Source organism: Microplitis demolitor, chromosome 4, assembly GCF_026212275.2.
Source record: "Microplitis demolitor isolate Queensland-Clemson2020A chromosome 4, iyMicDemo2.1a, whole genome shotgun sequence".
Lineage (NCBI taxonomy): Eukaryota > Metazoa > Arthropoda > Insecta > Hymenoptera > Braconidae > Microplitis > Microplitis demolitor.
The window spans coordinates 19,861,785-19,877,469 of NC_068548.1; the positions used below are offsets into that span (position 1 = coordinate 19,861,785).

Here is a 15,685-nt window from a genome sequence, read left to right on the forward strand (position 1 = left end):
TTAGGGACTTAACTTATTTGTCGAAAATTCGCAATGAATAATTAAATTAATTAGTTTAAGCGTAGATTTACTTTGCATGAGTTTGATAATTTATTCTTGCATACATAATCGCAAATACAAAGAGGACGTAAAGTGGTCATAGCAAGAGTATTTACACAACTATTATTGTATATCAAACCAAGTAACAGCAGCGATATTTCACGCACATAATATCGCAAATGTCGTCATAGTTGGGATATCCATATCCAAGTTATAGGTAACAGAATCGCAAAGCGGTTGCTCCCATGTGACCGTTAACCCACTATGGAATTATATGAGCAAGGTGAATACGTTGCAGTCGATATACCTCATACATTGTGTGTATGTAGATATATATATATATATATATATGTATATAGTCTGTATGTAGGAATAGGTGTAGTATAGTGTAACCTGAGGCAATGGGGATAAAGATATAAAGAGAGACATCCAATATCTACAGCAATGTGTTACCAAAGTCTACTTTGCCCTGGATAAAACCCAGCCGACCTACCAGTAGACATACGTCGTAGACTGCTTATATATATATATATATATATATATATATATATATATATATATAAAATAGGAGAAAGAGTAGTATTATAGAATAAATATAGTACTGCACAGTAGTCTAGTTGAATGTTGGGTGGATTTTCGAGTCACAGTCTGCGATGTGTCACACATGTTTTCTGTAGAATGTTACAAGTTTCTGTCAATCTTTCTCTCTTGGATTGAGAAGTATGTCAAAGTCACCTAAAATTTCATGAAAGCTCATACCCAATGCACTGAAAGATGAACAAGAATTAATCTAACGTATAATGTGATGTCTTCTATACATGAGAGCTCGAATTAAGTTGTAAATGGTATTCCCTCGCCAAAAGAGAAATATACTTGAAATGAGGGCAATAGTGTAATTGTGAAGAGAGTCTACAAAGAGACGGAAGATGTATATAACAGGAGATATACTGATGATGGTTACTGTCGTCTGTGTTAATTTGAGAACTCGAGCGAGAATCAGGCCACTTGGGAGACCGGCATTTATGTGGGGAGTAATTTTATTGTCTTTTATTCGTAAACTTATTTATTTTTATTTTATTCATTTATTTTATACAAAATAAATGACAAGAGTAAAAAATTATCGAAATATTCTTTTCCTGTAATAAGTAAAAAAGATAAAGTTTTTATCTTAGCATGTAAATAAAAAGGTATTTGAACTGGGAGCCTTTTAATGTGGATGTGTATAAAAAATGACATAACGTAAAGTTAAATAAATATAGCGTGACTTACCGGAAATGACGGTGGGGCTGATGGCGAGAAAATTGACGCACGCAGCACCAGTGCCGTGACCCATGAGTGTTACGTTACCGGGATCACCGCCAAAGAGGGCAATGTTCTCTTGTACCCAGTGAAGTGCAGCCAGTTGATCCATAAGACCGTAATTTGCCACCCGTGCTTTTGTATGTGGCGAAATGTTGGCATTAAGAAAGCCCAGTACGCCGAGCCGGTAGTTGATCGTTACAACAACTTGGTCAGTGTAGCTCGCAAGGACGCTGCCGTCGTATGGATTTCCGCTTCCCCAATCATAGCTCTCGCCGTGGATATATAAAAGTACCGGATGCCTCTTGCCGCTGTCTGACATTCCTGAAACAAGACCAAAACCAAAATGTTTTACTTCACTGTTGAGTGTCTTCTGATTCATCTTATTTTATTTTATTTATTTATATTTTTATTTTCTCTCCTTCTACTTGAGTTCTTACTCGTCTACCGAGTCGCTCTGAGATATCGCGAGGATGTTATCGACGTCCTTCCGCTTGTCGTAAAAACGAAAAGGTAGAAAACAACCACATGAATTGACAAAATACATGTGCCACTAAAAATTTAACAAAAACATATCCCACCGTGATTATGGTTGATGGATTTTGTGAGCTTTCGTCAATTTTTATTGGCTCTAAAAAAATTTATTTTTATTTCTCCATTTTCATTAAATACTTATAATTAATATTTTTTTATATTTCGTTAAAATTAAAGTTTATAAACTTTCAATCAAATTCTAGTGACATTGATTGACGTTTAAATTTTCTCACCCTTTATTTTAAAAGTCGATAAATCATTATCAATAATTGCTAGAGAATTTAAAAAATGAAAATTTATCTTTCTCTCTTAAAACCTCAAAATATTCAGCATTAAATTGAGTTGATAAATTTAAATAACCGATTCGAGATTTCTCTCAGTAGAACTTTTGTTGCTCGAAAAATGTATTTGACAATCAATTATAAAAAGCAAAGATAAGAGCGTATATATAATGAGGATCAGTGTCTTTTCACTCTCGTTGCCACGACGATCGATATTCGTGGTTTTCAAAAGATGAGTGCAGTGGTAGTTGGTTCTTAAACTCACGGCTTTTCATATCATCCCACACTCTCATTTTCCCTTTTCACTTCCTATTGGTGTCGTTAGATATATAAAGTGAACGAGCTTCAAGAGAACGAGTGGTTTACTAGTAGTAGTAAAGAGACACCGTGGCACCAGAGAAAAGAGAAAAGGCAGGCAACAGCAGCAGCAGCAGCAGTAGCATCCGGTACGAAGCAGCCAACAGAAACCCTCATCGAAACAAAGCGTCTTGTGTTGACCGTGTGTCTAGCCCTATTGAAATCCCACCGTTGCCTGAGGAAAACCAAAAGTGGTTTTCGTTTGTCAAAGACTATGCGCAAAAATATATATATATATATATATATATATATATATATATATATATATATATATATATATATATAGTCACTCTCTATATTTTTCTGTCGATGAGCACATTATGATTTCAATAGGAATGATAATAATAACATTTGATTTTATCAGAGTAGGAAATGGAAGAAAAAACGGGTCGTCAAAAAATCTCATGCCATTGTCATGTTATTTTAGAGTAATAATTTTATTTTGATGGAACTATTTATCAATGAGTAAGAAAATAAACATAGATATTTAGTCATAAGAAAGGAGAGTTGATTGGTTTGTCAGTGACGAGGATGATTTGATAGTAAATAAGTAAAATGAAAACTGAGATAACATCAATTAGAGGGAACGCATCACTCAGAGATGGGGAATACAGCAGAAGCTCTTGAATGTGATAATAAAACAATGGTGACAGTGGAGAAATGTGAGCTTGATAAATGGAAGCGTTTGAAATAGGGAAAAAAGTGTAACCGTGAGATGATAAAAATAAAATAAAAAGTTAAAAGATAATAAACAAAATAAAAAAGCAACATTGCGATGAAGCAGCTCGTTGATTGTGAACTGAGGTTATGAAATCTCGTGATGGATGGCTCAAACATTCGATCGATCAATGCTATATTCCTATCTATTTTCTCTCGGTATTCTCGGTAGAACATTTGTACCAAAATTAACTGACGTATGTATACTTGATTATGTTGCTGATAATAGTTAAATTTATAATACATGTATACTCATACATATATTATTTATGTATATAAATCCAGAAAGTCCGAGTATTTGTATATAGATTTGATAATAGAGGTGAATTTACACTGTGCGTTTAATTTATAATATATAGAGTTTGTTTTGAACTGACAAGCGTGAATTCATTTCATAATTCGTTTAATTTATGAAATGGTCTGTGCTGAGTCATTGATAAGAGTAACTAATTAGTAGAATCATAATTAGCGTATTTAATTGGCTAACCAAAAGATTATTTCGTACTGTACATTATATTAATTATTTAAGTTTGAATCCGTCGAATCATTTATTTACACTTTACAGCACAGTGTATAAAGTTTTCGTAGTGAAGAGGAATCTCAGATAAAATTCAATGTTAGGGCAAAATAATACAGTATTTAAAAAAAAAAAGTTTTTTTTAAATTATTATTTACTATATTTAGAGGATTACAAGACAAATTGACATCCTGAGCAATGGGGTGATTCAAATATTTTTTATAAATAATTCATTTCTTGGAGTTTTTTCAAAATTATATTTTTTAATTAATTTTCATGATTCATAAAAATAGTTGTTATGAAAACTAGATTTTAATAAATATTTTTTAAAATATAAAAATTTTGAGCAACAAATCGCAGGCAGTTTTTTTTTTGCAGCCCATTTCAACGAGTCTCGTTTCGTTTTATTTTCGTCAATTTAATAAAATATTTCAACCACACTAAGTAAATATTTTCAAAAATAAAATAAAAACTTTTTATCTCCGATGGTATTTAATCAAGCCCCGGATTCTGCTAGTTACATTAGCGAAAATTTGAAAAGAAATGAATTTAAAATATTCGAAAATATAGAAAATTAAATTATACCTTAAAATTTATTATTGTCTTTTTGCCTAACCATTTAATACTTAATGAAATAAATAATTTCAATTTATTATTCAATGATTATTAATTACAAAATTATGTTCTCGCGTATAAACAAAATAAATATATATTTTAAATGTTAAATTGATAATTAATATTCAGTTTTAAATTAACATATTTTCTCATGCAAACTAATATTTACTTTATATTAAAATTGAATGTTTATAAACGAGATTTATCATATTTTTGATATTATATATTCATTTTCGGTGTTTATTTAATAGATTGATCGAATAGTCGTATTATTATTATTAATATTATTAAACATTCAAATGTAAATAACGTCGGCAATGCATATTGTTTTGACAATAAAAAGTTTTCGATAAATTCAGTAAGAAAGTTAAAAGCTCAGTGCCAACTTGAATATAATGCCTAAACGAATATCTTAAAAGCCTTGATAAAAAAGTTTAACGAGAGTAAGGAACAAGTTTTTGCCCGGTAACTTTTAACGTTCACGACTACCAGCTCGACGACTACGAGAACGTAGACTACGCGAAAATGGCGACAACGAGAAGAAAACTCTTGGTGTGTAGAAAAATAAGACATCTTCACAGTCTTCTCTCTCGCAACGGCTGTGAGCAAGTTTACAGCCACGACTACGATCCATCTCTTCTGCGTGAAAACTTTTACCTCTTTCCAAGCCCTCAGCCATTATTTCGTCATTTTTAACTAGACTGACGCGTGAACCAAAGAAAAGACAACAAAAAATATATACAACATAAAATACAGCTAAAGAATAAAAAAAAAAAATAAAGACTTGAACAAACGAAAAGTTTCAATGATGCAAATGTTGGTATTTAGCCCACTGTACACGGAAAAAAAAATAGGCGCTGCAACAGGATTTTGTCTTGTTAATGAAACAGGAGTTTCCTGATGCAGTAACAGGACATGTCCTGTGGGAGCAATGGGACAAAATCCTGTTGCAACATCAGGATTTTCATGTTGTAGCAATAGAAAAATCCTGTTTCATTAACAAGACAAAATCCTGTTGCAGCGACAGAGCGGCGTCCTGTTGCAGCGCCTTTTTTTCCGTGTAGGATATTTCAAGGATTCAGAGAAGTCTTCTGGAACAATGCTAGCATACATAAAAGTAGAGAAAGATGTCTGTAGGATTTGTCTAGGATTTGTCTAGTATTCAGAAAAGTCTTCTGGAAAATGCTAGCATACATGAAAGTAGAGAAAGATGTCTCTAGGATTTGTCTAGGATTTGTCTAGGATTAGTCTAGTATTCAGAGAAGTCTTCTGGAACAATGCTAGCATACATAAAAGTAGAGAAAGATGTCTGTAGGATTTGTCTAGGATTTGTCTAGTATTCAGAAAAGTCTTCTGGAAAATGCTAGCATACATAAAAGTAGAAAAAGACGATGTCTTTAGAATTTCTCTAGGATTTGTCAAGTATTCAGAGAAGTCTTCTGAAAAAACGCTAGCATACATGAAAGTAGAGAAAGATGTCCCTAGGATTTGTCTAGGATTTGTCTAGGATTAGTCTAGTATTCAGAGAAGTCTTCTGGAAAAATGCTAGCATACATGAAAGTAGAGAAAGATGTCCCTAGGATTTGTCTAGGATTTGTCTAGGATTAGTCTAGTATTCAGAGAAGTCTTCTGGAAAAATGCTAGCATACATGAAAGTAGAGAAAGATGTCTCTAGGATTTGTCTAGGATTTCTCTAGGATTTGTCTAGGATTAGTCTAGTATTCAGAGAAGTCTTCTGGAAAAATGCTAGCATACATAAAAGTAGAGAAAGATGTCTCTAGGATTTCTTTAGGATTTCTCTAGCATGTCTCTGGGATTTCTCTAGGATTCAGAGAAGTCTTCTGGAAAAATGGTAGCACACAAAGAGTTAGTTAGATTTTAAAATTTTTACATCGCCAAGCATGTAAATGTGTAATTCATGATGATTGCGTTACGAAAATTAATCATAAAAATATTTAAATATCAAAAATACTATTTGACATCTAAATCAAATTAATATACTTACGATTTTTTTTTCACTCGTTTTATTCAGATATCCCAATTATTTTAAGTATTAATACAAAAATTAAATCCTATTTATTATTATTATTTTATATATTTGTTTACATTCTATACACACACTTTCATTTTTTGAAACAAAGTTCAGCACTTTTGTAAATTAAAGTAGCAAATATTCATATGGTGACTAGAAGTAAGAACGTGTAGATAAAAACATCTCTTTTTCTATATTCAAATTTTAATAAAATATTTCCCACATTTTTTTACTTCTTCATTCTATTTATTTTTTCTAATTCGCATAAGACTATCAATCTGTGCGACTCGCGAATACGTGCATGTATTCATGATTCATGCAGTGAATATGTTGGCAAAGTAAACACTGTGTGTACATAAATAAACCATATGTATTTCTGTTTTAGTGTGTTATATGTATCATGTGCAAATATGTGATTCGTAGACTTAACATATCCCCATGTTAAAATCTCAGCTTTTTATGTGTTTACCAGCGTATGCACGTTGTGTAGACTTACACGAAAATTTCTCAAGTGTTACACAGAGTAGTACACACGCTGGCTCACGTAATACTTTAATCCTGGAAACAATGCTGAGCTTTACTTTTGCTTCCATACGGCGTCTATATTAGCCCAGCAAAACACTAGTTAAAAAAAAAATTATACAATGCATATTAAAATTCGCCAACGATTATCCTTTTTCAATTATTCCTCGATAAATTTTTTAAACGCATTTGATATAATTCCACGTTATCGATTATGTCTACAAACAAATAGTTAATTTAATCCATTCGACTTTCATTATTTATTTAAAAACTGGTAGATATTAAATTGAATCTCGTACTCAAATACTTTTTTTTTATTAGCGAACAAAATAATCAGCGGTAAATAAAAGTTTAAGAGGAAAATAAAAATTAATTAGTTGAAAACGAGGGTTTTATAAAAATATAACAGAGGTATAATACCAATAAAAAGAACGTAATTTAAGTGAGTTTATCGTCAGCTAAATGATGACGTGGTAAATTAAACGACTGGTTAGAGTGTTGAGGAGATTCAGCAGCATCGCGGTTGCAGTTGCAGTATAGCTAGAGAAGTAGTTTAGGTTATCGGCGGTCGCTTTATGTTGCGCCAGTAGTACGTCATTAAACCAACTGTACAAGATAATTTAAATTAGATTTTCCGATGACGCTGCATCGTTATCCTCAGCTACGACGTATCAACTATCCTTTGTGCTTATGATCTCATGAAAATTAACCAGACGTTTTCATTTTTTTTTTTTTTTTTTTTTTTTTTTTTCAAACACCCATGACGTTTGAATTGGAGATTTCCGACAGGTTGGATTCAATATCGATCTCCACTACTAGCACTGTGGATAGTACTGCTAGTACGGTATGCCGCGATTTTGAACTCGATTAAATCCAATCGACGTGATGATGCTGCACGCGCGAATACTCCAACGATATATGTGAGCGAACATAAAATCTATGGGTGCTTTTCGCAAACGATGTTGAGGGTATATGTATATACAGGCCTTCCTGCATATTCACTAGCTCTAGAACTAGGAATCTACACATGTGCATATGCTGTATATATGTGAGTACATGATGACTACTACCATGACTATTGAAATATCCATATCGAATCCTAGGAACGTATTGATTCGATGGAAGCACTGCATAATGCAGTCTCTGAATGTACGGTTGGTTGCTGGTAGCTGTGTGATTGGAAATCGAAAGCATAGATAGAAAATGGTATACCATATATATATATATATATAGATAGATAGATAGATATATACGGAACTCTTTAGTAGGTTGGCATCTTCAGTTTGTGGTGAATGTAGTCTTTGTAATATGACAAAAAGAATAACTATCATTAGATCACGTACTTTGATATTACTTTATTTTTTCCCAGATCCACAAAGAATAACTATTTTATCTTTATCTTATAAATTTTATATTCACGTCGTATTTGCACTCAACTATTCTTATGATGAATTTCATAATGTAATTTTTGATTTAGTGTTAATATCACGGTTCATTTATTTTTTATCTGTTTTATTATTATTTTACGAGATAAATTATTTGAAATTATACTCTGGGTTATTAAATATTCCTTTGATGAATTAGTTATATTTTTCTACTCACTTACTTAAAATACGCTGAGATTTTCACTGTTGTCCTTTGATCTATTATTAAAATTCTAACTGATCGGTGTTTATTGAATATTAAATATTCCCATGTATGTTAAGAAAAAAAAAATTTATTTTAAAATTAATAGAAATAATATTTTTGAGTTTGTATACTATTTAGAATGACGTTTGAAACAAAATTTGAAAAAATCTAATTGATCTAATCAGATCTGGTTCGGCTTAAAATTTTTTTCTGGGATTATTTGAATGAAAAATATTTTTGATTTCTGTAAATTGTTGACAGAAAATTCATTTTGTTTATAAACTATTCGGAAATTCTATACATGTATATAAGGTTAGTGTTTGAAAAAGTATCATGGAAACTCTATTTCAGTGAACAACCCAAGAGTTGTACAGAACTCTACACGATTAAAGTCCTTATACGTGAAGAGCAATATCCCACCTACAGCCGGAAGGTAAATTATAGTCTAGCTCCTGTTTCCGACGAGACTAGATCTTCAAATAATACAACTCGTACGTGGGAGAACGACAATTCGGTGAAAATGTTTCATGATAAGAACAAATGAAATTTACAAATAATAACTTTGATAAATATTTGTAATAAAAATAAAAGCTGACAAACAGCCAAAAATAAAAAAAAATGTAAAATAATACATATTAAAATATTTAAATAAGTATAATAACTTGAATGTAACTTTAATTATGTTGCTTAATGTAGAATGAATAAATGTATATGTCGGTATACTTGAGAGCGCAGTGAATTTAGTTTGGGTGCGGTCAGACCGACTACTGCGAGACGACCTCATTCTTGCCGCGGAGCGCCGAAATACTTGTGTATATTTGATAGTAAACGTCTTTCCGTATCCTTTCAAACATCAAGTTTCCCGAGTATTAGCATAGTAAACATGCATTAACATTACTCTCGCAATACTCTCATTCGAAATCACATCTCAACTTCAAACGTTTGCATACCCACTTTAAAAGTATTATATTCATCATCAAATAAAACGCATTAACGCCATTTACTTTTCTGTTTATTAAATATTAAATAACATAAATAGAATTTGTATCTGAATATACAATCTTCATTTAGTTTAAAGAAGTTTCTTCATTCTTTTAACAACTCACTTGTTGGTTTTAAAAAATTAGATAATTTTCTATATAACATTAAATTCTTGTCAGAAATGAATAAAATTAAGAGGGAAATATAAGATGGTTATATTTGACTAATGCATTGTAATAAACTGCGCTCTCAAATAAAAGTTTATTGTTCAAAAGTCAAGCAAGTAGTTTAAAGTTTAAAACTAAATAATTCGATCATTTGCACACTCCTTCTAATGTTTTTGAATTCATAACACTGCTAAAAATCGATCTATCAGTTGAACTTCTGAAGCTAATCGATCTCCGAAAATAAAAATTGGTAATAGGTCGACCCCTCAGTGGACCACTTTTGCGTTGTGAGTCGCTGTGAGATGCAGTAAGGCGTCTGGGGCCGCGTAAGAATTTTTTTCGACCATGAATTAAATTTCTTTAACTTATTTCCATGCCTACGGATTATATAAAATGGTTCTGAAGCCATGCAGAGTAAATAGGGAGTGTGTCTTTCCAGCAGAGTGATTTCGGAGTAGTCTGTATTTTATTTAAATCCGCATTCACTCCGATTCGGAGTTTTAATATTCAAATTAACTCCCTTTAGGATTCAATTTCACTCCCAATTGAAGTTTCAATCTTAACATAAACTCCTCTTTGGAGTGAATTTCATTTGATCTGCGTTTACTCCACAAATTTTTTACAGTGAACTGTGTCAGTTCTTAATTTTGAATGGCTGAGCAATAGAAATTTAATCAGATTTGTTTAAAATTATTTTGATTCTATGAATAAATGATAACGATCACTAATGATAGTAATAAGAATAATTCAATCCCAAGTGGTTTGTAACATCGCAAGTGTTCACTTGGAAAAGTTTAACAATCAAAGCTGATAGTCCCTGGAGTGTCTTTTATGTCTGATTGGATGTTCGTAGTCTTTGTATATAGTGAGCGAAATCGATATAGTTTTCTTCGTACCCTTTCACAAGATATCTTTTCTATCTATGTCTATATATATATATATATAATCTTCAGGTATACTCACGTATGCTCACGCGCCAAGAGATCTCTCTTGGCCTAATGGCGTTGCTATTTACTCGCCTCCTTGTCTGTAGATGTTGCTCTTATCCCTCATACCACATACCTATCTCCAATGTATTATAACAGTTAAGTAAATTCCCTTGAAATTTGTCTTTATAAGTTTGAGCTAATCTAGGCACTGATTATGTTTAATTAGCTTTTACGAAATTAGTACTAGGAATATTAATATTAATGACAATAACAAAAATAGTTATTTGAGAAATGACAACAATTTCTTGTATCTATTCACCAACTATTATTGTTATTATTGTCAAACGGATAATAGCATGGTAGATAAAAAAAAAAAAATATAATAATCGGACGTTGCTGCTAACAATGTTTGAGCAGCGGAATGATCTAATTTGCTTTTTATTTGATTATGAGTTATGCCAGAAATAAGGAAGGAAGGAAGGAAAGACGGAAAAATATAAAAACAAAAAAATAAAGCGAGTCAAAAAAAATATGAAAATAAAAATTTGAACCAAGTGATGCCAGTACCGCTAAAGTTTGTCTCTGCATTTCATTGTGCGAAACTTTTTACGGAGTCTTGCTACGAACAAAACTACTTTTTTATTTTTACTTTTATATCCTCGTTTACATTTGTTTATTTTTTTATTTTTAACTCTTTTATCAAGCGTATCGCTTTGTATCCAGCTAAATTGTACGAATGAAACAACGTGTAACGGCGTGTAAGTTTCATTTAATTAAAGACACGTTATATGATTCAGCACGTACTTGGCACAAATTTAACAACAATCGCACCTTTAACTCATTATATCCTTGTTCTCGTTTGTTTGCTCGTTTGATGGAGCTCTAGTTGCGTTTCTTTGTACAACTTGATCCGTTTTGTCGGGTCCTTCAATGTTCCTCATTTTCTTCCTTTTAAAATACTTCCGTCATCGAATCAAATTACACAATCGGTATTATAAAGCTATTGAATTACACCAGTAGTATCTGAGCGATTTATTGAACAATTATACCAGTAACTACCAAATATTTTCAAGTCACTAAAAATTGACTGTCCTTGAAAAAAATAATTAATTAAAGAGTTGAGCCATACAGAGATGTATTAAACTATTTTTCCCAAAAAAGTTTAACTATTTAATTAAATTTTATCTGTGAAAAGAAAATAAGCGAAGGATATCTTGATTTAAATTTGAAGTAATTGCAAGCGTTTCAACAAAAATCCCGTAGATGAAAAGTAAAATTTTTTTATCTTTAATTATAATTTTCAATTGTTGAGAATTAAAATTTTTTATTATTTTATTCATTAAAAATTTTTCTTTTCATCAACTGTATTTGCGTTTATTTTTTAACATTTTTAGTTTTAAATATTTTATTATGAAAGTTAATCGCCTTATGTTAAGCGCTTGGTACATTAATTACTAAAATATAAGTTTGAATTGTAAAATTATAAGGAAACAGTTCTACTGCAGACGACGCAATTAAATGCACAGAAAATTCAACATTGTACAAATGTAATTTTATGAATATTCTCCATTATTCATTTATTGTATTCACAAAAGTTACATACAGTTTTACGACTGCAGCCAAATATGAAGAGGGTTTTACTACTTTTTCAGTTAATTAACTTTGTTTTTTTCAATAATTAATAGGTCAGCACTAGGCAAAATTGCGTACCTACAAATTTCAGTAAAATTTTTTTTTTTTTTTTCAATGATTTCAAATAATAATTTATTACTTTCGAGCACTTTGACGTTTTCGAAATTATTTTTTCCAAGCTTTTTTTTTTACCTTTACTTCCAAGCTATACTACAAATCATATCTTTTATTGAAATTACTTGTTGAATTTTGTTTGAATTGAAAAAAAAGTAATTTTATTTTTTAGCAGCTACTCATTTTTCCCAAACATGAAAAAAAAAAAATTTACCGGGAATTAAAAATGTGTTTTATTTCCTTTAAATATATGTTGAAAGTAAAAGATTTAGTATTCAGGATAAAAAAAAATATATAATTTCCTTAGCGTCCCCATTATTTTCAGCCCTTCGCTATAAAGTAAATTTTAAATTAATGCTTCATGAATTTTAAAGATTTAACCCAAGGAAAATAGAGATTTAATACTGAAATTTATATATCATAACGGAAGCACCACTCTCCTAGCAGGCTAATTAATTTATTTAAATGACTAGTTAAATTTTTATAAGATTAGTCATATATATATATAAAAAAGCAGCACTCGTTTGGTCTAAAACTAACACACAGAGTTGCAATTGAATTGCATTTGATGAAGTTAACTGGTCTCTTTTGCATGGGAAATCCTTTGGGCATAGTCGGTGAACGTCAGTAGAACACGGTTGACTTGACAAACGAGTCTCTCGTTGTTTCGCTTCGGCAATCGAATCCAGGGTCAACCTTGCATATATACATATACCCTCCATATATATATATATATATGCATATACCATCGACATCGTTAGTTTTCTCTTGCTCTTCTACCGTTCCTCATTCTCCCATGAATCCGATTATCAGATCAATTCTAAAATTTCTTCGTTAGACGATACGGTAGCGGTACAATGAAGCACTATCATCGTATCACCGTACTATGCCAGAGAAACCCGTAAAACGATCAAGAGGTTGAGTGATATAGACTACTCCCGTGTGTTTGGACCGTGAGCGGAATAAAAATTATGTTTAATTGTCAAACTCGCTTGACTTATAACATTTCATACAAGTTTATATATATGTATACATATATATTTAATTTATTTTGATGAAATAAAAAATAATAAAATAAGTAAAAGAAATAGAATTGAAAAAATCAAAACCCATTTTTCAAAAGCTTGGATAGTTTTCATGCAATTCAAGTGTTGGCATAGAGTTCAGAAGAGTAAGTAGAAGTCAAAGGAAAACTATAACTCTCGTTACGAATCCTACTGATTGTACTATAGTCTACCACTGCGAATTATGTGGAAACAAAAGTTTTGCCCCGAAAAATTTGTTATTTATTTTAATTTCCGAGTTTTTGTCTTCGCCTCAGCTGTATATATTTTTACCCTGGAAATTTTTTATTTCCATTGAAAATTCAGTCTGCGAGTCTTGCACCCTCTTGCCTTTTCGAACCTCCCTTCGATTGTTTACTTGTTGTCCACGTTAACGGTAATTTATATGTATTACGAGTTATGACGCACGACTACACATACTCACTGTTCACCGTCACGTAATTCACTTGGAAGTTTGGATAGAAATTTACGGATAAATCAGCTCGCGGATTGTGTAAGGGTAAAGCACGTTTGTCGAGTACTAGAGAGTTAAGTCGAGTAAGTACTACATATGCTCTACTCGGTAGAGCAGCATATATTCACAAAAATAATAATAATAATAATAATAATTTAATGTATGGTCAAAATCTCAGCATGCCAAACTACAAACTCGTCGTCATGTATGACTTCTTGACCTCTCTTTGCCATTTCCATCCCATTCACCCCGTGTGGCGACACAAACTGATGAACAATATGGTTTATATCCAAACTTTCTTCACGACATTTGTTATATTTTTTATGTTTTCAAAAGAATATGTCATGGAAAATTTATTTTATTTAAGTTTGTTTATTCTTTTCAAATTTCAGTGCAATTTAACATTTTACTTTTTTTTTATCCGCTATTTCAATACTTACAGTACTTCTACCGACTTTTTAGTTTTTTATTTATTGTGTTATTTAAGTTGGTCAGTAGAATGAACATCATTTTATTACTATACTTCGAAATTAAAATTAAAGTTACAATAATAACAGTAACTATTATAATTTTTGTCATTATTATTTTTCTTATAAATTCCAAAATGGAAAAATAATATTTCATGTCCCGGGTCATAATTCCTAGCCTCAATCTAGCCTCATCGAACCCAAGTAAGCCTCAATTCAGCCTCACTGAGTAAAAAAAGCATTTCGAGCCTCAAATGATGTTCAAAAAGCCTCAATGACCTTCAAATAATGCTCACAGTGTCTCAATCAGCCTCAAATGGTGATCAAAGAGCCTCAAATAATACGAATCGAATTTAAATTAAATAGTCGAAACTAGGTTTATATGAGGCTCATCGAGGCTTATTGAGGATCTTTGAGCATCATTTGAGGCTCATTGAGGCTCAAAATACTTTTTTTCACTCAATGAGGCTGAATTGAGGCTTATTTGGGCTCGATGAGGCCAGATTGAGGCTAGAAATTATGACCTGGGGAGCTTCTGTAATTAAAAGTGATTGAACGATAACTTATTGAAAATTAAATTTAATTACGTTAAGGCTGAGAACATTCTTCAACATGTAATTCAAAGATGCGACAGTCGATTTTTATCACCGGATGTACATAGTTATAGATAGGAAGAGAAAATTGATACAAAATTTTCTAGTCACATAAATCTGTGAATTCTTTTATAATTTTTTTATCGAAACTATCTTGAAGAATATCTTTTCAAAGGCAGCGGAAGATTGGTTTCATTTGAGGACTGAGGAAAATTCTGGGGAATGAAAGTGATCGATGTCGCTGGCAAGTGCGCGATTGAAGTTGCTTTATCTCGAGTTCCCAGGGTGGCTGTAAAAGGAATGATGTAAGAAGTTTTTGGAATTCATATGTGGGCCGTACATTCTTCGAAGAGCTTCTTTTGTGTCGACAGCTTTTCTACGCAGAAGCTTAAGACTCGGTATTCGTTAGTTTTTTTTTCATTATTTCTTCATTTTTAACCGTCTATCGTTTACCATCTGAGAAAATGTGAAGAGGTAAAAAAGTCAGCGGAATGAAATGTCGTCGAGATAAAAGGTTATATTCTCTTTCAACGCTCGACTGTAAATAATTCTATTGAGTAATTGAAATAAAACGTCATGACGATAAATTATCTTAAGTAATGTCGATATATCTCTTTCTTCTTATGCTGCTGTCGCGAATATACTTTTATTTTTATTTTTCATTCATTTGAATGTCAATATATTGATTAATTAATACAATCTTAAGATTTTTTATTTTACTAGAATATCAATTTATTAATTT

At 31.4% G+C, this 15,685-nt stretch overlaps 1 protein-coding gene and 1 long non-coding RNA gene across 3 annotated transcripts in view; one reads left to right on the forward strand and one right to left on the reverse strand.

Moving 5' to 3' along the window:
• Positions 1-15,685, forward strand: part of LOC128667631 (uncharacterized) — a 176,292-nt gene that overhangs the window by 61,867 nt on the left and 98,740 nt on the right. The window lies entirely within an intron of this gene.
• The window catches only part of LOC103568162 (neuroligin-4, X-linked), a 132,435-nt gene that overhangs the window by 57,966 nt on the left and 58,784 nt on the right, over positions 1-15,685 (reverse strand). For both annotated transcript variants that reach the window (XM_053738550.1, XM_014440884.2), the window contains one exon: positions 1,309-1,662. In XM_053738550.1, coding sequence (XP_053594525.1) covers positions 1,309-1,662 — 354 coding nt within the window. The remainder of the gene's footprint in view (positions 1-1,308; positions 1,663-15,685) is intronic.